Genomic DNA, 27175 nt, shown 5'->3' on the forward strand with positions numbered 1-27175 from the left:
CCAACTCCAGAGTGTTGGAACTCCCAAAAAAATCACCAAAACCCACCAAAAAACCACCAAAACCCACCAAAACTCAGGAATGAAAGGCTCAGCCCATCCACTGCCCTGCCTGAGACAGGAGTTGCCATAACCTGAGCTGGGATCACCGGAGCAGAGAACCCCAATAAATGCAAGGTCATCCTTAAATCCAGCCCTGCTCCATCTCCCCCTTAAGCCTGGGAGCATTTTCCACCTCCAAGAGCCAAAGTGATGCAAACAACTGTCACTTTATTGTCACCTCCAGCCGTTCTGCAAAAGGCACACAACAAACTTCATTGGTACAAAAGAATTTTGCTCCGGGGATTTTCGCTCGGTTTTCCTGGAGTTTGTTTTCCTTTTTTTTCTTTTTTTTCTTTTTTTTTAAATTTTTTTTTTTCCTGCTCCTTTTGCAACACAGTCACTGGGCTCTCCCATCAGCCCTGATGGGAAGATCCTTTCACAGAAAGGATTATTTTTGTGCAGACAGACAGATCCTTATTGCAGGGGGAACAGCCCCAAGGGCAGCAGGGCACGGCCACCTGTGGGAAAACTGGGAATAAATGGCACCTGTGTGTGTCCCCCTATTCCAATGGCACCTGTGTGTGTCCCCCTATTCAAATGGCACCTCTGTGTGTCCCCCTATTCAAATGGCACCTCTGTGTGTCCCCCTGCTCCAATGGCACCTCTGTGTCCCCCTGCTCCCTGCCACTGCTGCTGTTTGTAGGGACAAGCTCCATCCCAACCCCACTGCTCCACCCCAGCTCTGGGTGCAGGATAATGGGATGGGGCAGCTCCCTCCCCATTCCTCAGCAGTGTTTGCACATTTCTTTGCACATTTCTTTACACGTTTTATCCCTTTTTTTCCCCTCCAGCTCTGTGTTTCTGCAGGGTGAGGGTCCCAAGGAGAGCACCCAGAGGGGGGCAGAGGGAGGGGAAAAAAAGGCTGGGGATGAATTTGGGGAATTTTCCTGCCTGTGCCAGCATGGAAACTCACACTGCAAACCCAGCTGTGACTCACAAATGTTACCCCAGCACCCAAAGAGAGGTTTCTGGGGTATGTCCCCCAAACCAAAGCATCCCCCCAGCTGCTCTGTGTGGATTTAGGGAGACAAGGATGCTTCAGGGACCCCCATCCTGCCCTGCCAACATGGGATATTGACATTATTTGCCCATAAAACCCCTCAGGCAGGGCCAGATCAAGCTCTGGGTTAGGGGCACAGTGCCACAGTCCCACAGCAGCTCTCCCATATCCCAACATCCCAAGAGATTTTTTTTTTTTTTTTTTTGCACTGTGCCTATAGCTCCTCTCCATTTCTTTTGGTACCAGCTCCCATTTCTCAGCTCCCTCCCCCAACATTTCTTATAAAAATAAGATTGTGCTTATTTATAAAATAATTATATTTTTTTGTTTGCTTGTTTTTTTTTTTTAAGAAAAGCTTCCAGTTTAAAAAAAAAAAGGTGGTGTATCAAAATATGGCAAAACTTTGGCTGTCAATGGCTAAACTCTAATTAAAAATATCCACTACAAAGGCATTGTGCTGTGATAATTAACTCTGCAATCAGCAAATATTCCACCTGGGCTGTCTGCCTTCCCTGGGACACACTCAGAAACCACCCCTGGATTTTCCTAGCACGTCACCATCATCCTCTGGCAGAATTATTCCAGCTGTAAGACACCTAAGGATGCATGAAAAGCCTTGGGGAAAGGGAAGGGAGATGCAGTGGGAAGAGCCACACAGACAAGGCAAGGATGCACATTCTCCTCGAGAGGAAAGTCTGTTTTCTCACCTTGGTGCTTAAGAAAAAAAAAATAGGATTGTTGATAGAGTTCATGAAAGAAGAGAGGCAGATCTTTCGTATAAAAGGTGTTTCAGAGCAGGAGTAAAATGCAAATGGGTCTATAAGATCCAGACATATATAAACATACATACCTTGATATATTTATATATGTATTCTCTAGATATTCAATGTTTGGAATGCATTATTGCATTATCCTTATAGGAGATTTATTTTTTTCCATCCTGCTTTGCTTTCTTTTTTTTTTTTTTTTTTTTTTGTGGGAGGGTGGGTTCTTTTCTTTTTTGGTTTTGGGGTTTTGCTCTCAAAAAAAAAAAAAAAAAAGAAAAAAAAAAGAGAAAAATATAAAAAACAAGTTGCAAATGGCTCTGAGAGCTTCCAGCCATCATCCACCTGGCTGGGACTGCTGTGGCCTGACCTCCAGCACGTGTTTTTGGAAAAAGCTGGGCTCATGCTCTGCCCCAGGAGCTGCTGGCCATGCCTTCCTCCATGGAACGTCACCATGCCCGGAGACCCCTGGCTGGTTATTGCTTAATCCTCCCTTCCCATACTGGCCTTTAGGGTTATTTACATTTCTTTGGCTTGGCTTGAACACGACAGTCTGGCACTTTCCATCCACCCCAGAGTCACCTGGGGGCGAGGAGGGGGGGAGAGAGGCCACGACAAAACACAGGGGGGCTTCTGCCAGCTCCAGCTGAGCTGTGCCCCTGCCAGCCGGGACAAGACAACTTGTGTTTGGCACAAACTCCTCTGGAATCCGCTCCGTGCCCCGGGGGATCCCCATCCTGCCCCTTCTCCAGCAGGGACAAGGTCTCCAGCATGGTCTGCAGGGAGCAGGGCAGGGCGGCGCTGGAGCCTCGCCACGCTCACACCACGAACTCGGGCACCTCGTCGTGGGTCAGATCCAAGGAGAAATATTTGCTGGTTCTTTTCACAGGGAAGGTGTCCTGGATGTTGATGCACTGCTGGGCCAGGCAGCCGTTGCAGTAGAGCCCCTCGTGGTCCAGGCCGTGGGCGCAGCCGAAGGTGAAGCTCTGCGCCGTGTCCTGGCACAGGTTGGCCAGCTGCAGGAAGTCCTTCTGGTAGAGCCTGATGTCATCCAGGCTCAGGCTGTGCCTGTCTGTCGATGTCTTGGGTTTCCTGCTCGTTGTCTGGGAAAAGCCAAGAGGAGGCTCAGGATGTGCCAGGGCGCCCCCAAGGCTCACAGAATTCACAGAATCACAGAATTCACAGAATTCACAGAACCACAGGAGGTTTTGAGACACCAGCACGGCTTTCTCCACTGGATTGCCCAGAGGAGCAGCAGCTGCCTCTCCTTCCCCTGGACCTGCAGAGGAAGACTCCACCCTTCTCCAGGATCCCTGCTCCAGCAGAGCCACCCCTGGCACTGCAGGAGGGCTGAGCCACAATTCCAATGGGGCTGCTGCCAGCACCCTGACCCACAGGGTGTCAGGCTGGGCTCTGACTCTGGCACTGTTGGTTTGGGTCACTGCATTGTTCATTTCATCCTTTGATTTTCTTCCCTATTAAAGAACTGTTATTTCCTGCTCCCATATTTTTGCTTGAGAGCCCCCTTTATTTAAAATTTACAGCAATTGGGAGGGGTGGGGAGGGTTCACATTCTCCATTTCAGGGGAGGCTCCTGCCTTCCTTAGCAGACTCCTGTCTTTTCAAACCAAGACAGTCATTCCACCACCTCCCAGGGAAGAACATTCCAGTGCTTTATTATTCTTTCAGCGAAAAATTTTTTCCTAATATCCAACCTGTGCCTTCCCTGATGCTGCTTGAGGCTGTGTGCTCTGGTTCTGTCAGAAACCAACCCCACCTGTCTGCAACCCCCCTCAGGAAGTTTTAGAGAGCAATGGGGTCACCTCTGAGCCTCCTTTTCTCCAGGAATGTTGGGAATCCCAAAGCCCCAGCCCCACGTACCTGGGGTAAGGAGTCGGTGCTCTGCCCCCGCAGCTTCACCACCGTCTCTGAGGAGCTGGAGGTGGAGGAGCTGATCTCCTTCACGATGAGTCCTGCACAAAGGAGGGTGCAAAGGTTATTTTGGGGTGGCTCAGCTCTCCTGGCATCCACTCCTGTTGTCCATGGGGACAAAGGCTGCCCCAGTGCAATGCGGTGCCTTCAGCCCAACAGCTCCACTTGCAAACAGCATTGCCTATAAAGCATCCCAAATCTGCCCCAAATTGGCATCCAAAGCTGTCCCCAGGGAGCCCCAAAGATCTCCCAGTAGCTCCCAGCTCAGAACTGCAAGTGACTTTTGGGGTGCAGGCACAGCTCCAGAGAAGATCATGGAGTCCAACTGTTCACCAGCAGTGCCAAGGCCACCACTGTCCCCTGTCCCCAAGTGCCACAGCCACATGGTTTTCAAATCCCTCCAGGGATGGGGACTCCACCACTGCCCTGGGCAGCTGTGCCAGGGCTGGACAAACCTTTCTGTGAGGAAATTTTCCCAACATCCAATCCAAACCTCCCCTGGCACAACTTGACAGAAGTTCCTCTTTTCTTTACCCCATCTCTCCTTCAACCCATTGGGTGAACAGTTTTTCCCAGCATCCCAAAGAGACACCTGGGGCTCACTCTGCCCTGCCAAACACCAAAGAACCACGGTGTCCTAGGATGACGTTGTGATGTCTGTATCCCCATTCCTGTGTTCTGTTCATGCTGGATATCATGTTCTGTGCCTTCAAGACTGGCTCTGCAGAGCCAATGCTTTGTTTTGTTTTGTTATCAGTTTTGGTTTCTTATCAGCCACTCCCCCATGGCTGGCAGGACACACAGACAGGGCAGTACCTGGTGCTGCTTTTGCTTTTTGCTTGGCTTTTCACTTTGCTCTTGCTTCTGCTTTGCTCCTGCTCATTAGTTAGTTTAGCTAAGCAGCCCAAATTTTCCCTGGACTGTTTCTCCTTTCCCTTTTTTGGGCCTGCTCCGGGCTGGGGCCTGGCAAACACCGAGAGTTTGCCCCTTGTGGCTGCAGCAGCTGCCCCAGCACAGGAGGGACTGAGAACAGAGCGAGCACCCCAGAGAGACTTTCTGAATTTGTCATCATTTCAGAGCGGTGACAGAGTGGTGTCACCTGGTATTGTTCATTCTGTGTGCTGGGGGTGCTGTGCCTGTTGAACAAACAGGTTCTTTCCACTTCTCTCCAAGGAATCCTTCCCAAACCAGTTGTGGGGAGGGGCTGTGTGGGTTTGCTTTCTAGAGGGGCCTCCTTTGGAGGTTTTCTCCCAAATTTGCCCCAAACCAGGACACATGGAATGACCAGGCTTGGAAGAGACCCTGAAGACCATCCCATCCCAGCTCCCAAAGGCGTGACTGGCGCTGGGGGATTGGGAAGAGAAGCGGCCACCACCTTACCCGAGTGCCCGTTGAACTTGCGGGACAGCAGCATGTCCTCGGTGATGTAGACACACATGTCGGGGCTCACCTCCATCTCCCCAGCCTGCTCCAGCTCCCGGGGGTCATCCACCAGCATCTCAATCTCTGCAGGGCACCAGCAGACAGGACAAGTCAGCCATGCCCCTTTGGAGCACCCTCTGTCACATATTTTATGGAAAATCCTTTCTTTAGGAGCTTTTCTCCTTGGAAGCTGGGAAGCTTCAATTTCTCCATGTTTTGCTGCTTTGGAATGTGATTTGGAGAATTGTTTACCCAGAATGTGAAACTGTTTTTACTTGCTGACCAATGACAGCCACCTGTGTCGAGGCTGTGAGCAGTCATAAGATTTTATTATCATTCTTTTCTATTCCTTGCTAGCCTTCTGATGAAATTCTTTCTTCTATTCTTTTTTGTATAGTTTTATATAGTTTTATATAGTTGTATAGTTTTATATTATATTTTTATATAGTGTATATCGTTTTCTTTTCATATGATATATATCATAAAATAATAAATCAGCCTTCTGAAACATGGAGTCAAGATTCTCATCTCTTCCCTCAATAGTAACATCTAGCAGAAAACAAATCTGCCATTTGTAGGAATAAATTGTGCGAGATGCTGTTAAAATAACAACTATTAGGAGCTGTTACCCCTCCTAAAGAAATCTCAAAAAAATTAAAATCTTTAGTGTCTGACAACCTACAATAATCAGGACCTGGGACCCCTGCAAACACCACCACACACCCTCCAACCAAGCACAGCACCTGGACAGCCTGTGATATTCACATGCCTCTGAACAGAGAGAAGCTGTGAGACGAGCAGAGAAGAAGGAGAACTCAGTTCTTATCTGGCTTGCTGTGCCTGTGCTGTGCTAAAGTAGAATGCAGTATGGAGATTGTTTACCCAAAGCGAGGATGTTTTGTTCCCTTGGCCTATCAGGGCCAGGTGTGTGTGTGTGCTGGACTGTCAAGGGATAGTCATGAGAGAATCAGAGATGAGTGCAGTTTTGTGCAGCTGTGAGCAGACTGAGTGCATGGCAGATTCAGTTTAGATACAATGCTTAGGGTCAGTGACAGGGCTAATATGAATAAGATCATGTTTATTACTCTTCTCTGGATTTAAACCAGATTCTAAGGATTGGAAGTAGATTGTAATTAATATACTAGAAGAGTAAGATCCTCATCAGTAGATCGAAATGTAGAGGAATAATCATACGACGCCTACGAAGTGTCAGTATCAGGCAGCTGCTTCAAACCCAAAGTGGTGATTTGATGTGAAGTAAGAATAGTAATAACAAAAACCATAGTAATAAATAGTAATAATAGTAATAATAAATAGTAATAATTAAAAATACAGTAATAATAAAGTAATTCATTAGCCTTCTGATGATGGAGTCTGTTCCAGATTGCAATGCAAGATGTTTTCAATCACCATCTGTATGGCAGATTGCCTTTGTCAAGTGGGCAGTTTGCCTTTGAGTGACCACATTCACACCTCCCTTGGGAGGGGACATCTGCTGATAACAGCTATGGAATGTCCCTGCATGGCTGATAAGAACTATAACATCCCATTGGGAGATGTGAGCCCAGAGGGAGGAGCCAAGCATTCCTACCTGGATATAATCCAGAGGTTTTTGAGACACGGGCACAGCTTTCTCCACTGGATTTCCCAGAGGAGCAGCAGCTGCCTCTTCTTCCACTGGATCTGCAGAGGAAGACTCCACCCTTCTCTACAGGATCCCTGCTCCAGCAGAGCCACCCCTGGCACTGCAGGAGGGCTGAGCCACAATTCCAATGGGGCTGTGCCAGCACCCTGACCCACAGGGTGTCAGGCTGGGCTCTGACTCTGGCAGTGCTGTTTTGGTTTCCTGCATTGTTTATTTTATCCTTTTATTTTTTTCCTTTCCCTATTAAAGAACTGTTATTTCCTGCTCCCATATTTTTTGCCTGAGAGCCCCTTAATTTAAAATTTACAGCAATTCCGAGGGCTGGGGAGGGTTTACATTCTCCATTTCAGGGGAGGCTCCTGCCTTCCTTAGCAGACTCCTGTCTTTCCAAACCAAGACAAGTCAGATGCACCATTCTCTCTCCCCTTTGTCAGAGTCACCTTTGATTTACAGCAACAACCCGAGGTGGTGCCTCACCATCATCCTGGGAATCCTCCTCCAGCCGCTCCTTCCCGCCGCTCTCCACGCCCGAGGTGTGGGAGCTGCCGTGGCTGGTCATGGAGCTGCAGGTCTTCAGCTTGCGGTGGGCGCCGGCTCCAGAGAAGGCGTCCTCAGGCCCCATTTCCCTGGCCTTGGGGTCGGCCTCGATGCCGGAGGTGTGGGAGCTGCTGTGGGAGGCCGTGGAGTGCCGGGACAGCCGCTTGTGCCGGGCGCTGCCGGCGCTGCTGCCGCTGGCGCGGGAACGCTTCTCCAGCTGCTCCATGTCCAGGTCCAGCGTGTCGCTGATGTAGGACTCCCGGTACTGCTTCTTCTCTGCAGTGAGTAAAATATGCACAGACATGTTTTATGTAAAATCCCTTCATCAGGATTTTTCTCCTGAGAAGCCTCAGAGGAAAAGGAAAACAATAATTATCTGCTGCTGTGGAATGCAACAGGTGTGTCTTTGATTGGTCTCATGTTGGTTGGTTTTAATTAATGGCCAGTCCGGCTGTCTCGGACTCTCTGGTCAGTCACAAGACTTTATTATCATTTATTATCATTATTTATTATCATTTTCCATTTCTCTTCTCTTCTCTTCTTTCCTTGCTAGCCTTCTGATGAAATCCTTTCTCTATTCTTCTAGTACAGTTTTAGTATATAATTTTCTTTTCATATAATACATATCATAAAATAATAAATCAGCCTTCTGAAACATGGAGCCAAGATTCTCATCTCTTCCCTCATCCTGAGAACCCCTGTGAACACCATCACATTTGGTGAACCCTGAGTGAGGAGCATTCCCACATTTGGTGACCCCAAGTGAAGAAAAATTCCCCATTTGGTGACCCCCAGTGAAGAAAAATTCCACATTTGGTGACCACGAGCGAGTGGCATTGATTACCCCTTCATGGAGTCATCACCACAGGGGGAAAAGGAATCAGAGTGATTCCCATGACTTCCAGGGCAAACTGGACCCTCTGGAAGGGCACGGATGTCCTGGCACACAGAGGAGTTGTCACCCGAGCCCTGGCACAGCTGGAGATGGGCTCTGTCCCAGTGGCATCAGGGAAGGTGGGGCAGGAGCTCCAAAGCTCCTGTGCTGGGCTGTTCCTCCAACAGAGGAGGAGGAGGGAGAAGGGGAGGAGGAAGAGAAAGAAGAGATGCTTAGGAAGAAGAGAAAGAAGAAGACAGAAAATAAGGAGGAGCAGGAAAAGAAGAAAATAAATGAGGAGGAAGAAAATGAGGATGAGATGGAAGAAGATGAGGATGAGAAGGAAGAACATGAGGAGTAGGAGGAGGATGTAACAAGGTGGAAGAACATGAGGAGGAGCAAGACGATGAAACAAGGTGGAAGAAGATGAGGAGGAAGAAGAGGAGAGGAAAGAGGAGAATAAGGAAGAGAAAGGAAGATGAGAAGGAGAAAGACAAGAAAGGAGCAAGAAGAGGAGGAGGAGGGTGAGGAAGAGAAAGAAGAGGAAGAGGAGGAGGAAGAGAAACAGGAAGAGAAGGAAGAGGAGGAAGAAAACGAGCAGAGTGGGATGAAGATGAGAAAGAGGAAGAAGATGAGGAGGACATGGAAAAAAATATGAGGAGGATGGTGAGGAGGAGGAAAACACAAGAGGAGGATAAAGATGAGAACAAGGACGAAGATGAAGAGGACAAGGAAGAAAAAGATGAAAAGGATGAGAAAGAGGAAGATGAGGAGGACGAAGAAGAGTATGACAAGAAGAACAAATAATAACAGGAGGAAGAGGGGAAAGAGGAAGATGAGGAAGACAAAGAGAAGGTGAGAGGAAAGAAGAGGAAAAAGAGCTTATGCTTTCACAAGGATGAGGGACATGGAGAAAGGAACACACAAAAAAGATGAGAGAGAGGAATAAGTTGAGGCAGATGAGGAGGATGAAGAGGAGTAGGACAAGAAGAACAAATGAGAAAAGAAGGAAGAGAGGAAAAAGAAAGATGAGGAAGAGAAGATGAGAAGAGGAAAGAAGAACACCTTATGCTTTCACAGGGATGAGGGACACTGGCAAAGCTGTGCTGAGACAGAACCGGGACGCCGGCGACGGCAGCAGGGCTCGCACCCACCCCAACATAGAAGAACCAGGAGCTCCCACAGGTGCCAACACCCCGCGGGGGCCCGTCCCGGTGCCTCTGGGGCCGGAGCACCTACCCTCGTTCTCCTCCAGCCGGCGCACCTGGCGCAGCACGGGCTGCAGGTTCATGTAGAGCCGGTGGCTGCTGCTGAGCAGCTGCAGGAGGTGGCGCGAGCGCAGCGGGCAGCCCGTGTAGTAGATGAGCTTCCGCGCCGAGGGCAGCCCGTCCGGCAGGATCTCGAACTTCTTGCCCTGCGTGGGACAAAGGGAGGTGTCAGCCCCAGGGAGGAGGAGGCTCCAGTTCTCACCCAGCCCCGCTGCAGCTCCTCAGGGACCCCCTCAGGGGGTTGTTGTCACCTGCTGCGGGTCGGTGTTAAGGAGTCCCGCACCCTGCCTGGGGACGGCGGAATCACTGAGGGGTTTGGGGTGGAAGGGACCTTAAAGAACACCTAGACCAACCCCCTTCCACCTTCCACTGTCCTAGGGAGCTCCAAGCCCCATCCAGCCTGGCCTTGGGCACTTGCAGGGATCCAGGGGCAGCCACAGCTGCTCGACACACCCTCCCCACCCTCTAAACACCCAGGGCCTCCCCACCCTCACAGGGCAGAATTCCCAGTTCCCAATCTCCCACCCATCCCTGCCCTCTGTCACTGGCAGCCATTCCCTGGCTCCTGTCCCTCCATCCCTTGTCCCCAGTCCCTCTCCAGCTCTCCCTGGAGCCCCTTCAGGCCCTGCCAGGGGCTCTGAGCTCTCCCTGGAGCCTTCTCCTCTCCAGGTGAGCACAATTCCCAGCTCTCCCAGCCTGGCTCCATAGGAAATGGTGCTCCAGCCCATGGAGCATCTTCTGTGGACCAAGAGCTCCATGTCCTCCCTGTGCTGAGGACCCTGGAGCTGGAAGCAGTGCTCCAGGTGGAGATGGTGGCACTCACCACAAACACCAATTTCCCCACATTTGTCCATGGGAAATCGTAGAGCAGCTGCTTTTCCTCATCCAGGTTCTGCAAAAAGAGGAGAGGGAGGCATGGCTGAGGATTCTGGCAGGGGCATGGAGCTGGGCTGAGCCATCACCTTCATCACCTACCTGGAAAATCTGAATGCCCCGTGTTGTCAGCCCCAGAGTCAGGGAGGCCTCCACTTCCCTTTTGTCCTAAGGGGGAAAAAAATGCTTTTAAATACACAATTTCCAGCATGAAGTGGTTAAATCCACCCCACCTCAGCCCAGGGATCCTCCCACAATCACCCCAGCCACCATTCTATGATTAATGTGCCAAATTGAAAGTGGAAAGTGACTTTGGACACAGGCAGAGAGTGACAGGATAAGGGGGAATGCTTTTGAACTAAAAGAGAAGAGGTTTAGATTAGATGTGAGGAAGAAATTATCCCTGTTGATTTCAGCACATCTGTGATGTCAGCAAGGCCTGTGAGGGTGGGCAGGCCCTGGCACAGGGTGCCCAGAGCAGCTGTGGCTGCCCCTGGATCCCTGGAAGTGTCCAAGGCCAGGTTGGAGCAGCCTGGGACAGTGGAAGGTGTCCCTGCCCATGGCAGGGGTGGCACTGGATGAGCTTTAAGCTCCCTCCCAACCCAAACCATTCCGATCAAATGGTTTTTTAACCATTAATTAATTAAATTTAATTAATTAAAACACCTCACGCTCTCCCAGCAAACAAACTGCTTTATTCCCAGGAGAGAAAAAAACAGCATTTATTTCTCAGGGAGAGCATTCCCAAAGTTCAGATCCCAGCAGCCAGAGGGCCAGGGCTCACCTTGTACAACCTGTAGTAGTGCACGGCCACGTCGTCCAGCCTGACAGCCTCCTTGATGTACTTGAGATGGGCCTCTGAGGCTGTCAGGGCAAACTGGTCCTTGTGCATGTTGGGGACGTGCTTCAGGATGTAATCCTTGCCCCTCTTGGCAACCACCTGTTTGGGGAGGGAGAGAAGCTCGTCCAGCTGCCCCGTGCTGGCTCCTGGGAGTGGCGGTTTCAAGGGAAAAGGGCAAATTGGAGCTTTCTTCTAGAGACCTCCAAGCAAAAATGAAATCATTACAGCAGCCAGTGACTTCTTGCCAGCTGGATTTCCTGCTCGGAATTGTGCTCCATGTGGCCATTCCATGGTGGCACCTGTGCTGGGGCACTCATGTGGCTGGGGACACAGGCCCAGGGCCACCATGCCTCAGTGAGGTGTGTGAAAAAAGGAGAAATGGGCAGATTTTGGGACAAATCCAAGGAAAGAGGTTGGGAAGGAGAAGAAAAAGCACCAGGGAGAGCTTTGAGCACCTGAAGGGGCTGCAAAAGAGCGGGAGAGGGGCTGAGGACAAGGGATGGAGGGACAGGACACAGGGAATGGCTCCCAGTGCCAGAGGGCAGGGATGGATGGGAAATTGGGAATTGGGAATTCCTGGCTGGGCTGGAATTGCCAGAGCAGCTGTGGCTGCCCCTGGATCCCTGGCAGTGCCCAAGGCCAGGCTGGACAGGGCTTGGAGCAGCCTGGGATGGTGGAAGGGTCCCTGCCCATGGCAGGGGTGGAACTGGATGAGCCTTAAGGCCCTTCCAACCCAAACCACTCTGGGATTCTGTGCCACCAGGTCCCAAAGGGCTCCACCTGATGCTGGTGGGGCAATGACCCCAGAAGCATCCCTGCAGCTCACAGGGAATTCCCCAGCAGCCCCAACCCACAGCTATTCCCACCCCCACAGCTCTCCTGTCACCATGATATTCTCTGAAAAATCCCTTTGCTGGGATTTCTTCTGCTGGCAAGCTGAGAGGCCTCAGAAAAGAATGAAAACAAGAATTATCTGGTTGTTTGGGAATGTGGTTTGGAGATCATTTACCAACAGCTGCATCTTTGATTGGTTCCATGTGAATTGTTTTTAATTGATGACCAATCACCATCAGCTGTGTCGGACACTGAGGCATCAGTCACAGAGCTTTCATTATCATTTTTTTCTAGCCCTCTGATGTATCCCTTCTCTTTCTTTAGTATAGTTTTAGTATATACTATACTATAATATATACTATAATATACTATATTAGTAATATATATATTATCACTACTTATAATATATATTATAAGTATTATAATATATATAGTAATATAGTAATATATATAGAGTAATATATATAGAGTAATATATTACTATATATAATATTATATATATTATATATAGTAATATATTACTATATATAATATATAAGTAATATAGTATATTATATTACTATATACTATAGTGTATATAGTAATATAATGTAATGCTATAATGTAATATACTATATTGTAATATGATATAGTGTGATATAATATAATATAATATAATATAATATAATATAATATAATATAATATAATATAATATAATATAATATAATATAATATAATATAATATAATATAATATAATATAATATAATATAATATAATATAATATAATATAATATAATATAATATCAGCCTTCTGAGAACTTGGAGTCTCATCTCTCCCCTCCTCCTGGGAGCCCTCACAAGCACCACACTGTCCCAGGTTATTTCCAAGCAGGACTAACCCAGGATGCAGCCAGAGCAGCCCAGAGCAGGGAGCAGAGCAGGATTCCTTACCCAGGCAGGGAAATAGGCCTCGGGCTCGAAGTATTTCCCATAGTGCTTGTTCCTCTTGAAGTCCCCCAGGTCGGCTTGGAGGGCGAAGGCAGTGAGCAGGAAATAAGCCTCTTCCCTCAGCACACACTGGGAGTGCAGCACCTGCTTCCTCAGGTGCCAGTAGTAGTAGTACCGAGCTGTCCTGTCACTGGGGAGGGACAGGGGACACAGAGGGGAAATTTTCCAGAGTGGAAATCTGTCACAGACATCTTTTATGAAAAATCCTTTCGTTAAGATTTTTCCTCCTAAAAAAGCTGAGGAGCCTCAAGAACAAAATGTAAACAATGGTTATCTGCTGCTGTGGAATGCAACAAGTAGATCTTTGATTAGCCCATGTTGGTTGTTTCTAATTAATGGCCAATCACAACCCAGCTGGCTCGGACTCTCTGTCCAAGCCACAAGCCTTTGCTATAATTCTTTCTTCTTTGCTAACCGTCTGATAAAATCCTTTCTTCTATTCTTTTAGTATAGTTTTAATATAATATATATCATAAAATAATTAATCAAGCCTTCTGAAACACAGAGTCAGATCCTCATCTCTTCCCTCATCCTAAGACCCCTGTGAACACCGTCACAGAAATCCATTTTGATTTAGGTGAAATGTACATCTTTGAGTTAAGTCTGTAGTTTGAAAACATAGCTGTTTAGTCTGACTACCTGTTCTGGTAAAAAACCTATGCTCAGAGAAACTGCTTCAGCCAGAGGACAGAGATAAGGGGGGGCAGACAAAAAAACCAGGAAGACTGCAACAAAAGCAGATCAACCTGACCCAGGAATTCTTTCTGATAATAAAGAATTAGCAGCAAATGTAACATAAAATCAGTAAAAATAAATATGTATAAACCTATTGTGAAATTGCATGCATATGTATTTGAGAGGAAGATAAAAAAGGATCTGGAGTTCCCAGAGGTGCCTGTGTCTTTTAAGGAGAGTAATCTCCACATGTGTCCAGCGCTGTAATAAACATACCAGCTTTACAGCTTTCACAAAGTTGTGGAGTTTGTTTGCCTCTGCAAAACACAGGGGACACAGGGAGGAGTCAGCAGCCAGGGGACACCAGCTGGGCAGCCCTCAGGGAGGGGGCACCAAAAGGTTTTGCTCCCTCTTTTCTATTTGTTAAAATTTGTCAAAATTTGTTAAAATTCTGCAAACGCGCAGCTGCTTCACCAGCCAGGTGGAGAAACCCCCTCAAAAAGTCTGTGCAGATGTCACTGTGTCCCCAAAGACCTCAGGCCATCATTTTAGCCCCAAAGCAGGAGCTGCAGCTCCCACCCAGCCGTGGGTAAGTTCATATCAGGCTGTGCTAAACCCCTAAACACATCCTCCCCTGTGGAAGTCACATTCTCTGGAAAAATCCCTTTTGCCCAGGATTTTTCTCCTGGGAAGCTGAGAAGCCTCGGGGAAAAAGGAAAACAATAATTGTCTGATTTGCTTCTCCTGTGTTTTGCTGCTTTGGAATGTGTTTGGAGATTGTTTACCCACAGGTGATTGTTTCATTGGATTTTTGGTGAGTGTTTTGACTCATTGGCCAATCTGGGCCAAGCTGTGTCAGACTCTGGAAAGTTTTCATTATGATCTTTTTAGCCTTCTGTCTGTATCCTTTCTGTATTCTTTAGTATGGTATATTTAGTATTCTTTAATATAATATAGCATCTTAAAATAATAAATGAGCCTTCTGAGACCATGGAGTCAGATTCATCATTCCTTCCTTCGTCTGGGGGCAACCCAAATACAATAACCCCCAAATAAAACCCCCCAAAAGGCTTTGTCTGGGGGAAATGTCCCCAGCTGGCCCTGTCAGAAACCACTCAGCACCCACCCATAACCAGCCCCAGCTTTTGGGGTGTGCTCAGCACCCCAGAGCACCCCAGGAGGGGCCCAACCACCCCAGGAGGGGCACAAACACCCCAGGAGGGGCACAGCCATGCCAGAAGGATCCCAGCCATCCCAGGAGGGGCACAGCCACTCCAGAACGGGCACAGCCACTCCAGAACGGGCACAGCTACCCCAGGATGGGCACAGCCATCCCAGGAGGATCCCAGCCAGCCCAGGAGGATCCCAGCCACTCCAGGAGGTGCCCAGCCATGCCAGGAGAGGCACAGCCACCCCAGGAGGGGAACAGCCATCCCAGGAGGGGCACAGCCATGCCAGGAAGGGCACAGCCATGCCAGGAGATGCACAGCCACTCCAGGAAGGGCAGAGCCATGCCAGAAGGATCCCAGCCATCCCAGGAGGTGCCCAGCCATCCCAGGAGGGGCACAGCCACCCCAGAAAGGGCACAGCCATGCCAGGAGAGGCACAGCCACCCAGGAGGTGCCCAGCTATGCCAGGAGATGCACAGCCACCCCAGGAAGGGGACAAACACCCCAGGAAGGGCACAGCCATCCCAGGAAGGGCACAGCTACCCCAGGATGGGCACAGCCATCCCAGGAGGATCCCAGCCACGCCAGGAGGGGCACAGCCATCCCAGGAAGTGCCCAGCCCCAGCAGAGGGGCCCGGGCAGGGGCACTCCGTACCTGATGAGTCGCCCGTTCTCCACGTAGTACTGCACTCGGAAGTGGATGATCATGGGGGGGCCAAACTGGTCGATGCCCTGGAATGGAGGAGGTTTTCAGGAATGCCCTGGGGATCCCAGCATCACACCCCAGCCCCTCTCCTCATCTCTTTGGGGTCATGGCTGTCACAGCCACCCCTTGCCCCCCAGGGCACTGATGGCGTTTTTGTTCCTCAGTTGAGAGTCTGGTGCCCATTTTTCCATGTAAAATGCTGGAAATGAAGGGGATCTGGATTTTAAAAGGCTGGGTGTGACAAGCCCAGGTGTTCTGTAACACCTCAGTGCTGCTCTCCCTCTCCCAGACCATCATCCACCAGCAGTCAAGCCTGGACACCACCCCCTGAGCACTGAAAGAATGAAAAGGTGCTCTGGGGAGAAAAAACCCAAACTGATGTCAGAATTTGAAAGAAGGGACCTCAAAAATTCTGCTGAAGGATAAGGGAGGAAAAGAAAAATCAGAGGGGAAAAAACCCCCAGAGCTCCAGGGACAGAGCATGGAGGACCCATCCCAGCTGGGGCACATGGTGGCACTCAGAGTGACAAGCCCAGGGCTGTGGTTTTGCACATCCACCCCCAGCCCCACAGCGACCAAGTGCCCCCCCCACCCCTTGGCAGCATTCCCGGGTCCTGGGAGTGACCTGTGATGGGGACAGAGGTGGCCTCAGCTCTCCATGCAAGACCTCACCGCTGACCTTGCTGGCCTCCTTCTTCCACTCCTTGGGGCAGTACTTGTAGAGCTTCTGGGCCAGGTCCATGTACACATGCTCATTGTCTGTGAGGGACAGAGGTGGTATCAGCATCCCCACGTGTCCCCCTGCCTCCCACTGTGACCCATTGGTGAGGGGGAATGGGGAATTGTGAGTTCCTTGCCATCAAAAATGGTAATTTTCACACTCAGGCCCCTGACTTACTCTGGATGACGCTGAGCCCGAAGAGGTGACAATCCTTCAGCCTCAGCAGGTCACACACCTGCACCAGTAACTCTTGGCACAAAATCTTCACCTGTTAAAAAAAACAAACCCTTAAATGAGGCCTGGAAGCATCTGTGCCCACCAAACCCCTCAGCAGGACCCCGAGCAGGGTGGGGGTGACAGGGTGGGCTGTGGGGCTCAGCTGTGGCCCCAAAGCCTGGACCAGAGCTCTGCCAGGGCTGGGATGCTGAGAGGACCACAGGGCAGCTCGAGAGCAGTGGTTGATGGAGGAACCCAGCACTGGGGAGAAGTTTTGGGGGCAGAAATCAGAACTTTCACAGTCTCATTCCACCCCACAGACACCTTCCACCATCCCAGGGTGCTCCAAGCCCATCCAACCTGGCTTTGGACACTTCCAGGGATCCAGGGGCAGCCACAGCTGCTCTGGGAAACCTGTGCCAGGGCCTCCCCACCCTCCTAGGCAAGGATTTATTCCTATTATCTAATCTAAATCTTTCCTCTTTAAGTTTAAAACCATTCCCCTTAGCCCCTATAAGGATAAGGGGAATGGTTTTAGATTAGAGGAGGATATCATTATCCACCTCTTTCCATCTTTTTTTATAAGCTCCCTTTAAGTCCTGAAAAGAATTTCAACATTTTCCTGACTCAAAAGCAAGATTGGGTGAGGGTGAATTAACAAAAAAAAACCAAAACAAAGCAACAAAAAGTGGAGGAATTTCATATTCAATGCTCATCCCAATCAGAGCCAAACCCCCTCCTGTTTATTCCCTGGGCTAGAGGAGGCTGAAGAGCCACCCAGAAGGGACTGGTGCAGTGATGGGGCTCATGGCATGCTGTGGGATGCCAAGCAGCAGGTCACCCTCCCCAAACCCAGCATCACATGGACCAAGGAGACTCAGGAGAGCCTAAAACACCACTGCAACCCCCAGGGGAATAACCCACGTGCATTTCCCCAGCAGAGCAAGGCCAGGCAGGCTCCAGAGGAAACCCAGGGTGTGCGAACACAACCTCAGGGGTGAGGGAAGTGTCAAGCTCAGGAGGAGGAGGAGGTTCCTTACGTTGATGATGATGTTGAGGGAGTCGTCGTTGGGGAGGAAGATGCACACGCTGCGCCGGTCCTGCATGACTCTGTTGTTGTGGAAGGGCAGCTTGTTCATGGTGCTCTGGCCTGGGGGCTCGGGGGGGCTGCTGGGGGCACCTCACCGGCGGGCCGGGGCGGCCTCGGGCTCTGTGGGTGCCATCCCTGGGGAAAACAGGGGGGATGAGCCCTGGGCAGGGCACCCTCTGCTCCCCAGCTGCATCCCCCAGCCCTGCCACCCACCAGCACATCCCACACGGTGTGGGCTCATGGTTGGGGTGTCCCCCTGCTCCAGATTGCCAGGCAAGATGGATTCTATCAACATCTGTGTGGCAGCTGTCCTCTGCTCATTGGGCAGTTCTTCCTTATCTCTTCCACACTCACTCCTCCCTCGGGGACACATCTGCTGATAACAGCCATGGAATGTCCCTGCATGGCTGATAAGAACTACAGCATCCCATTGGGAGATGTGAGCCCAGAGGGAGGAGCCAAGCATTCCTGCCTGGATATAATCTGGAGATTCTGGAACACCAGCACAGCTTCTGCACTGGATTCCCCAGAGGAACAGCAGCTGCCTCTCCTTGCCCTGGATCTGCAGAGGAAGCCTCCACCCTTCTCCAGGATCCCTGCTCCAGCAGAGCCACCCCTGGCACTGCAGGAGGGCTGAGCCACAATTCCAATGGGGCTGCTGCCAGCACCCTGACCCACAGGGTGTCAGGCTGGGCTCTGACTCTGGCACTGTTGGTTTGGTTCACTGCATTGTTTATTTTATCCTTTTATTTTCTTCCCTATTAAAGAACTGTTATTTCCTGCTCCCATATTTTTGCCTGAGAGCCCCCTTTATTTAAAATTTATAGCAATTCAGAGGGAGGGGGTTCACATTCTCCATTTCAGGGGAGGCTCCTGCTTTCCTTGGCAGAGACCTGCCTTTCCAAACTCAGACACCCCCAAAACCCCTGAGCACACCTCACCCCACCTCAGCCACCCCACCACAGCCACCCCCATGGTTTTAGGCCCAGCCCCAAAAACCTGAGCCAGCAGTTTGATTGTCCTGGCTCAGGCTCAGGAAAACATCAGGAAAGGCTTTTCTGGTATAATTAAAATAAACAGAAGTTTATCCACTGGGAATAACCCGGTTGGGGCAGCAAGGAGCAGTGCTGCAAGCAGGAGGTTTCCCTGCCAGCCATGGAAAGGCAAGAAAATGCTGTGGGGTCTCCTAAGAGGATCCCAACATCCCTTCCAACATCCTTCCCCCAGTTCTGACTCTTCACTGGGGTGGAATAAAACAATCCAAGCACCAGCAGGGATTTACAGACTGGAATTGACATTCAGAACCAACAAATCCATCCGAACACTGACCCCAGGAAACTCTCATTTCCGAGGGTGAATATTCCCAAAGCACTTTTTACCCCACCATCCCTGAGGACACGAATTCCCACGTGACACCATGAGGAAGGACTTTAAACTCTGACCTAGTTCAGCCTTTTCCAAGCCCAGATTTACACTGGCAGACGACAGCAGAGTGTCTCCCTTGCCACCAAATATTTGCTTTGGTCTAAATGGAAGCACCTTTGGCTTCCGAAAGCCTGGAATTCCCGCAGCAGCATGGGGAAAAGTGCCCTGAGGTGACTTTTTGTTGGTGGTTCCTGGGGTTCTGCAGAAGTTGGGAAATCCGGAGGTGATGCTTTCCCACAGCCAGGGCACTCTGGGACTGCAGCACAGAGGCTGTGTCCCTGCGTCGTGGATTCTGGATTGCAGATGTGCATTGCATCCATGCATTGCATTCCTGCCTTGGGATGGTGCATTGCATCCATGCATTGCATGCCTGCATCCTGGCCATGCCTTTTTGCACCCACACATTGCACCCATGCATCATGCTGGTACATCACAGATTCTCTGCCTTGCATCTGTGCGGATCATGGCCCTCCGCTGCATCCATGCATCTTGGATTCTGGATTTCACATGTGCATTGCATCCATGCATTGCATTCATGCCTTGAGATGGGGCATTGTGGCCATGTATTGCATCCATGCATTGCATGCCTGCATCCCGGCCATGCACTGCATCTTCACGTTGCACCCATGCATGCTGGTGGTACATCATGGATTCTCTGCATTGCATCTGTATGCATCATGGCCCTCCACTGCATCCATGCATTGTGGCATCCATGCATTGAGCTGGAACATCATGGCACCTATGCATTGAATCTGTGCAGCACAGATGTGCAACCTGGCCATGCATTGCACCCACACGTTGCGTCCATGCATTGTGGCATCCACCTATTGAGTTGCAACCTCATGGCATCCATGCAGTGCGACCATGCATTGCAGCAGTGCATCATGGCATCTGTGCACTGCAGCACTGCAGTGTGTCATCCATAAATTGAGCTGGAACATCATGGCATCCATTCACGGAATCTGTGCAGCACAGATGTGCAACCATAAATTGTGTTGGCACCTCATGGCATCCATGCATTGCATCCATGCAGCACAGATGTGCAGCCTGGCCATGCATTGCACCTACGCATTACACCCATGCACTGTGGCATCCATGCATTGAGCTGGAACATCATGGTATCCATGCAGTGCACCTGTGCATTGCAGCAGCGCATCATTGCACCTGTACATGGCATCAGTGCATTGTGGCATCCATAAATTGTGTTGGCACCTCATGGCATCCATGCAGCAAACTGGCCGTGCAGTGCACCTACACATTGCACCCATGCATTATGGCATCCATGCATTGGGCTGGAACATCATGGCACCAGTGCATTGCATCCATGCAGCACAGCCGTGCAACCATGCATTGCACCTACACACTGCATCCATGCATTGTGCCACCCATGCATTGGGTTGGAGCACTATGGCATCCATGCAGCGCACCTGTGCATCGCAGCACTGCACTGGGGCATCCATAAACTGTGCTGGAGCCTCATGGTATCCATGCATTGCATCCATGCATTGCACCTACACATTGCACCCATGCATCATGGCACCCACGCATTGAGCTGGAACACCACAGCACCCATGCAGTGCATCCCTGCAGCACAGCTCTGCACCGTGCCTGGCCCCTCTCCATGGTATCCACGCCCTGAGGCCGTGGCCGATCCCGACGGGAGCCAGGTTGGTTTCAGGGCTCACTGAAGATCCCAAGAAGATCCCAGTGCTCACGGAGCGGGGCTGAAGGAATTTGGCACATCCTGGCCCAGTTGGGCACCGGCAGCTCCCGGGCACTGTCGGGATGTGGCTTGTGAGGGCTGGGCTGGGGAGGGGCCATGTTCCCGGCAAAGCAGCGGTGTCCCGGGGCTCCTGCAGCACCCTCCATGTCCTGCTCCTACCCACAGGCTCCTCGACTCCCAGGGGGGCACCAGAGCTTCTTCCCGAGCCAGATCAAAATTCCAGGCATGGGCAGCACCCACTGCTGAGCTACTGGAGAATCCATCCCTGGGATTCTCTCCCCCACTTGGGCAGGAACACTTTCCACCATCCCAGGGTGCTCCAAACCCTGTCCAACATGGAAAACTTCCAAGGATGGGGCAGCCTCAGCTCCTCTGGGCAGCTTGTGCCAGGGCCTCTCCTTCCTCACAGCCAAGAATTCCTTCTCAATATCCCAACTAACCCTGCCCTCTGCCAGTTTGAAACCATTCCCTCTTGTCCTGTCACTCTCTGGCATTCTGGGGCTGTTCATCCCCACACCAGTCCCTGCATTTCCTCCTCCTCCTCCTGCAGCCTGGATTGATCCCAGAGCACCAGGGATTAAACCACACGAGCTGGCGTCAGCAGAGCAGGGACATGGGAGAGGAAAAAACCACCCAAGCCCAAACCCTATATTTTGGTATTTGTATAGAAAACATCCCAGCTCCTGCTGCTGAGTGGGAACATTCCATCAGCCCACCACACAGGGACGGTCCCTATGGAGATTCCCTCAGCTCCAGGTGCTTCCTGGGGGCTTTGGCAGCCCTGGGAGGTGCAGGGATTCAGCAGGGGACACACAAAGCCCTTTCCAGGGTGCTGTGCCTGCAGCAGCCCTGGCCAGACGCCGGGAAATTCTTTCCAAGCATCTGCTGCTCATTGCCACAATGTGGGCTTTGATTCCCTGGGACCCCACGCCGCTGCCCTCAGCGAGTCCCTGCTGCTCCAGAGGAAGTGCTGATAGCAGGCACAAACATGGAAGCATGGAATGGTTTGGGTTTGGAAAGGACCTTTAAAGATCTAGCCCAACCTTCCGGGCTCCAAGCTGGAAATATGGATTGGAGGGAGAGCCTCCCTGGATTGCCCCACAGCAGATGGGGTGACACAGATCACTCCACACTCCAAGCAGGAACCTCCACCCCAGGCAGTCTTCCAAAGGGTTTTCCATCCAAAGTCAGCTGGAAAAAACACCGGGAATGAGGGCTTGGGCATGGATCAGCAGAGTGAGGAGATCCAGGTCTTCCAGCCATGTTTTCCCTGCTATGGGGAAAAGAGCATTAAAACTCCATAGGAAGGCACTGCAAAGTGCTCATGACTCCAGAGTTGAGAAAATTCCTCGATCCACTGTGTTTTCCAGGCCCAGGCTGCTGGAATATTGTCTCCCTCCCTGGTGCTGATGCCATGGGATAAATCCTGTCACAAAGCTCAGCTGCAAAGAAAACATCCCACAAAAAACCTGGGAAAAGCAGCCGGGGCTGGCACTGCTGACTCGGCGAGGGATTTGTTCATCCCAGGGTCCTGCAAACACATCCGAGGGCAGGCAGAGCCTGGGATTGGTTCACATGGAGATGCTGGAGCAGGATCTCGGCAGAAATAGAAATTTGGATGTAATTCCAGGGTGGGGATTGAACATGGTTTGAACTTGCTGGCTGAGGTGGGGTTTTCTTCCAGATTCTGTGCGTGTGAAGCGAGGCTGGGTGGATGGGCAGCGTTTTTCCCTCTTTGTGGATTTAAATGGATTTAAAAGAAGCTGATGAGTCTCCATCCTCGTGGGTTTGGGTCAGGTTTGTCCCTCTGTGGTACCCACCAGACATCCCAGTGCCCCCCATTCAATCCAGCCTCCAGGCAGATCCCGTCCACTTCTCCATCAACCAAATCCATCCCTCCTTGCAAAAATATCCACTTTTCCAAAAAATGCAGCTCTATCAGACATTGCCATCCCTGGAGGAATTTAACAGCCACGTGGCTGCGGCACTTGGGGACATGGGTTAGTGCTGGGGGAACGGCTGATTACACTCCTAGAGGCCTTTTCCAACCTTAAAAACTCCACGATTCCCTGATTCTAACCCACCTCCAGGCTTTTGTCCCAGCCCTCTGAGGCACCCCAGGGGCGAGGGAAGGGATCCAGCCCAGGACCCACACGTAGGCAGGGGCCATCCACAGCCAGAGGCTGCCCAGAGCGTGGGGCGAGACGGGAAGATGAATTCACGGGGCAGGAATTTCTTGTTTTGAAGAGTCTGGAGTGGGTCTCACCCCACATCACAGGCACAGGTATGCACAGAGCTGTTATTACAAGTTTTAGGGCCGTCCCTTAATGCAGCTTCTCCGAACCCAAAACCCAGATTAATTCCTGCTTGCGGTTGCCCCGTAATTAAAATCGTCTCCAATTCTTCATGAACTCAACAGTTTCCTCCTAATGAAGAGAGGCAGATGAAAGAGACCTTCACTGGGAAAAAGGACTCAGTTATAAATATTCCATTACTTCATCCACCACAAAAGCTATTTGGATGCTGGAAGCTCAGCCTGGGCAGCCAGGGGCCAGCCCCCACCAGCCTCAGCAGATACCCCCGAGTGCTGGGGGGATCCAAAAAGCCTCTCCAAGGAAAATTCCCCCAGGAGCTCCCCTGTATCCACCTCCTATTCCTCATCCTCCTCCCCCTTGGCTATTGCATGGGACAACAGCAATGGGCAGGAATGGCTGGGCCATGTGAATCACCCTAAAAATGGGATGATGCCCCCTCCTGCTGGGGATGAGCCCCATGGGACATCACATTCCATGGGGAGACACAGGCTGAGCCCTGGCAGCTCAGGAAGCTGCTGCCCTGCCTATCTCACCATGCACAGAGCAGAATCTAGCCTGGAAGCGCTGATTTTCCATCCAGCCCACAGCAGAGCCACCCCAGGCCTCTTCATTCCCTGACTTTGGAGCACTGAAATATAAATAAAGCATCCCTGCCTCCACCAGGGATGGACACAGAGATGGATTTCTCCTGGCAAGGGCTCCAGGGAGGGGAGGGACAATGCCTGCTCTTCCTCTTCCCTCCTCTGCTCCAGAACCAGCCCCTTCCATCAGATTTCCTTCCAGGAAACGTCGCCTGAGCCTCTGGGATTAGAACAATATCCAGACTGGGTTGGAGAGGGTTGTGCTCAGGGCAGCCCGGCTCTCCCATCCAGCTCCTGAGCCTGTCCCACAGCATTCCCAGGCATTTTAGGAACCATCCCCCAGCACCAACAAGCCCAAAGCTCCCAGAGCTCTGATCCCACTCCCAGGATGACAGGCATCACTCCCAAGGCTGCACATGGATGTGGAGCACTGCCTTTGCTCCCCTCTCCGTGGGCAGGCTGCAGCCCACACCAGCAGCAGCTGCCATAAATCCCTTGGGATTTGGCTGCGGGATCCCTGGACCACAAAGCAGCCCCAAGGGCCAGAGTCACCATCCCAAACCCCTGCACCACAGAAAGCACAGCCCCGAGTCTCCAAACCACAGAGATCCCTATTTAGAAATTAAAGTCATATTTTAAATTTAATTAACAATATAATATTAAATAATTAATAATGCCACGTAAATATTAATATTAATAATATGCAATGATGAATGTTTATGTTATTTTCTACAACAACACACCCCCAAGATGCTGTGACCCTGGGTAAACTCTTCCTTCCCAGTAGGAGGCACTTTTGGGGAGCCTCATTCCCAACATCCTGCTCACAGGCTCCTCTACACTGGGTGCCCAAACCCATTCCCACTGTGGGGAATGTGCAGTGCTTGCTGCACATGGAGAGGGAAAAAACGGGATGCAAAGTCCTCTGCAGACACACAAGAACCCAAAAACCAGCTCCATTTTATGCCAAAAAATTCAAATCCATGCCTGGACTATCTGGAGCTCCTGCTGCCCTCTGTGGCGTCCTCGCCTCCAGCTCCAAATCCAGCAAAACAAAGCCAAACCAAGTTCCTGATTTTTTTAATCCTGGGGAGGGCAGAGGGAGATTTGTCTTCCCTCAGCAGCGCCACTCTCCAGTTTTCCAGCTGGGAAAGCTCCTCAGCCACGCCACAGCCTCCATCAACTTCCCTGCCCCGGCCACAATCAGGGAAAGCTTTTTGGGAAAAATATCCCAAGCCCACTTTTCAGTCAAGGGGGGGAAAAAAAGCAGGATAAAACTCAATTAAGGAGCAGGCAGATATTTTAACCAGCGCCATGGTTTGTGTACTCCATCTGGAGTCCAAAGGCTGCCGGGTTTTTTTTTTAGCAGGAGGGAACTGACATCATCTTAATTTCAAATTCCCATTTATTTTTACATCTGGTCTGAATTAATCTTTCTCAGCGTCCTGACTTTCATGTAATGGAATAATTGCTTACAGACTCGGGGTTTAAAGAGCCTGAATAAACCCAGTTAAAAAAAAAAAAAAAGAAACCCCTTTAAAAACCAGTAAAAATCCAGTAGTAAAAATCCAGTACCTAGAACCAAACTCCAATATGCCTTCGGGATTGGGAATTTTAAACGGAACATCTCTTTCAGGCAAGAGAGCTCGAATTAATCCCAGCTCTATCCAAGACTCCGAGAGGGAGAGCGAGCCCTGTGGAAAAACACCAACACAAACCAGCCCAGAATTAGGCAGAGCAGCAAAGCTCCATCGGTGCCACGCGGGAAGCAGCTCTGGAAAAGCAGAGTTGGGCTCCGAGGGGAAAACATCCTGATGGCCAGAAAGGCACTGGCCACGAGCAGGAAGAGGAGGATTCAGGAATGGGAGATGGCAGAAAGGTGGCAGGGGGCCAGGGGCATGGCAGGGTCGGGATGTGCCTCACTCCCACGGGCGAGTCAAAGGACACAGGAACACCAAGGATGGTGCTGGGAAAGCTCAGCCCCATTTCCCCGCTGTCACCAGGGCACCGGGTCAGATAAAGCCTGGCCTAGGAGCTGCATGGATTTATCCAGAACGTGTCAGGGATGGCATTCCCAGTGGGAAATGCAGAGAGGGCCATCGGGGACACCACCAGGGAGCAGCTGGCACCCTGAGCACCTCCATGGTGTGGGGGGCACCCGAGGGTGAGGGGAGCCCCAGGGACAGGAGGATCCATGGATGAGAGGATCACAGGATGGGAACCAAGAGATGGTGGGGACCACAGCTGAGGGGACCTGTGGGTCACCACGAGCCACAGAAAAGAGCTGGCACAGGCACAGAGCACCCACGGGTGAGGGGACCCAGTGGGGATGTGTGACCCAGGGGTGAGGGGACAGTTGGGTGAGTGCAACCCAGGGACAAGGGGGCCTGTGGGTGAGACACAGGGGTGAGAGGGGACCCATGGGCACCTGTGACCCAGGGACAAAGGGAGCCATGCCCACCTGTGAACCAGGAATGAGGGGACCCGTGGGTAACAGTGACCCACAGGTGAGAGGACCTGTGGGTGAAAGCAAGGGGTCCCATGGGTGAGGGGACCTGTGGGTGAAAGCAAGGGGTCCCATGGGTGAGGGGACCTGTGGGTGAGTGCCACCCAGGGAAAAGGGTCCCAAGGGTGAGTGAGAGACCTGTGGGTGAGTGAGACCACAGGTGAGCGAGACCCGTGGGCGAGTGTGACCCAGGGGCAAGGAGATCCGTGGGCGGCTGAGACCCAGGAGCCAGGGCTCCCGCAGATGTGGGGACGAGTGTGACCCAGGGGCCGGGGGTCCCACAGATGGTGGGGACGAGTGTGACCCAGGGGCGAGGGGTCCCGCAGATGTGGGGACCCAGGGGCGAGGGGTCCCACAGATGTGGGGACGAGTGTGACCCAGGGGCGAGGAGTCCCGCAGATCTGGGGACCCAGGGGCCGGGGGTCCCACAGATGTGGGGACGAGGGTGACCCAGGGGCGAGGGGTCCCGCGGGCGAGCGCGCCCCGGGAGCGGCTCCGGGGTGGCCGTGGCGGTGTCGCGGCGGCGTGGCGGCGGTGTGGCGGCCGTCGGGGGCCGTGGGGGGGTTCCGGCGGAGCCGCAGCTCCCGCGGGCGGGCGGGCGGGCGGAGGAAATGACTCGCATTCCTGCAGCCGGGGCCGCTCGCACCGCTCCGGCTCCAACTCGCCCCCGAGCGCAACAAGCGGCCGCGCCGGGCCCACCCGCGGCACGGCCCCGCGGGGGCGAGCCGAGCCGGACCGGGCTGAGCCGAAGCGAGCCGAAGCGAGCCGAAGGGAGCGGAACCGGGCTGAGCCGAGCCGGGCTGAGCCGAGCGGGAGCGCGGTGCGGGGCGCCGGGCACGCACCTACCTGCGGCTGTGGGAGCGCGCTGCGTGCCGGCCGTGCCGAACCGAGCCGAGCCGTGCCGTGCCGAGCCGAACCCCGCCGTGCCGAGCCGAGCCGAGCCGTGCCGAGCCCAGCCCAGCCCAGCCCA

The 27175-nt window shown here is 51.8% G+C and overlaps 1 protein-coding gene across 4 annotated transcripts; it reads right to left on the bottom strand.

Annotated features, from left to right (window-relative positions):
- Positions 1-247: 247 nt before the first annotated feature.
- Positions 248-27175, bottom strand: FRMD6 (FERM domain containing 6). 4 transcript variants are annotated; one of them, XR_013182914.1, is made up of 16 exons: positions 27052-27175; positions 25275-25393; positions 17606-17790; positions 16527-16617; positions 16254-16387; positions 15578-15654; positions 13022-13208; positions 11199-11354; positions 10517-10582; positions 10365-10433; positions 9513-9687; positions 7340-7675; positions 5176-5301; positions 3745-3836; positions 702-2966; positions 248-643 (listed from the first exon to the last, which is right to left on the bottom strand). XR_013182914.1 is itself a non-coding variant. In XM_054635329.2 (15 exons), the coding sequence occupies exons 3-15, from the start codon at positions 17702-17704 to the stop codon at positions 2682-2684; spliced, it is 1839 nt and encodes a 612-aa protein (XP_054491304.1). In that variant the 5' UTR covers positions 17705-17790; positions 25275-25393; positions 27052-27175; the 3' UTR covers positions 248-2681. The 4 variants fall into 4 exon arrangements, 2 of the variants coding, with proteins under 2 accessions (XP_054491304.1, XP_054491303.1); XR_013182913.1 differs by having other exon boundaries at positions 248-614; positions 673-2966; XM_054635329.2 differs by having other exon boundaries at positions 248-2966; positions 16308-16387.

This window comes from Agelaius phoeniceus, chromosome 6 (genome assembly GCF_051311805.1).
Source record: "Agelaius phoeniceus isolate bAgePho1 chromosome 6, bAgePho1.hap1, whole genome shotgun sequence".
Taxonomy (NCBI): Eukaryota; Metazoa; Chordata; class Aves; order Passeriformes; family Icteridae; genus Agelaius; species Agelaius phoeniceus.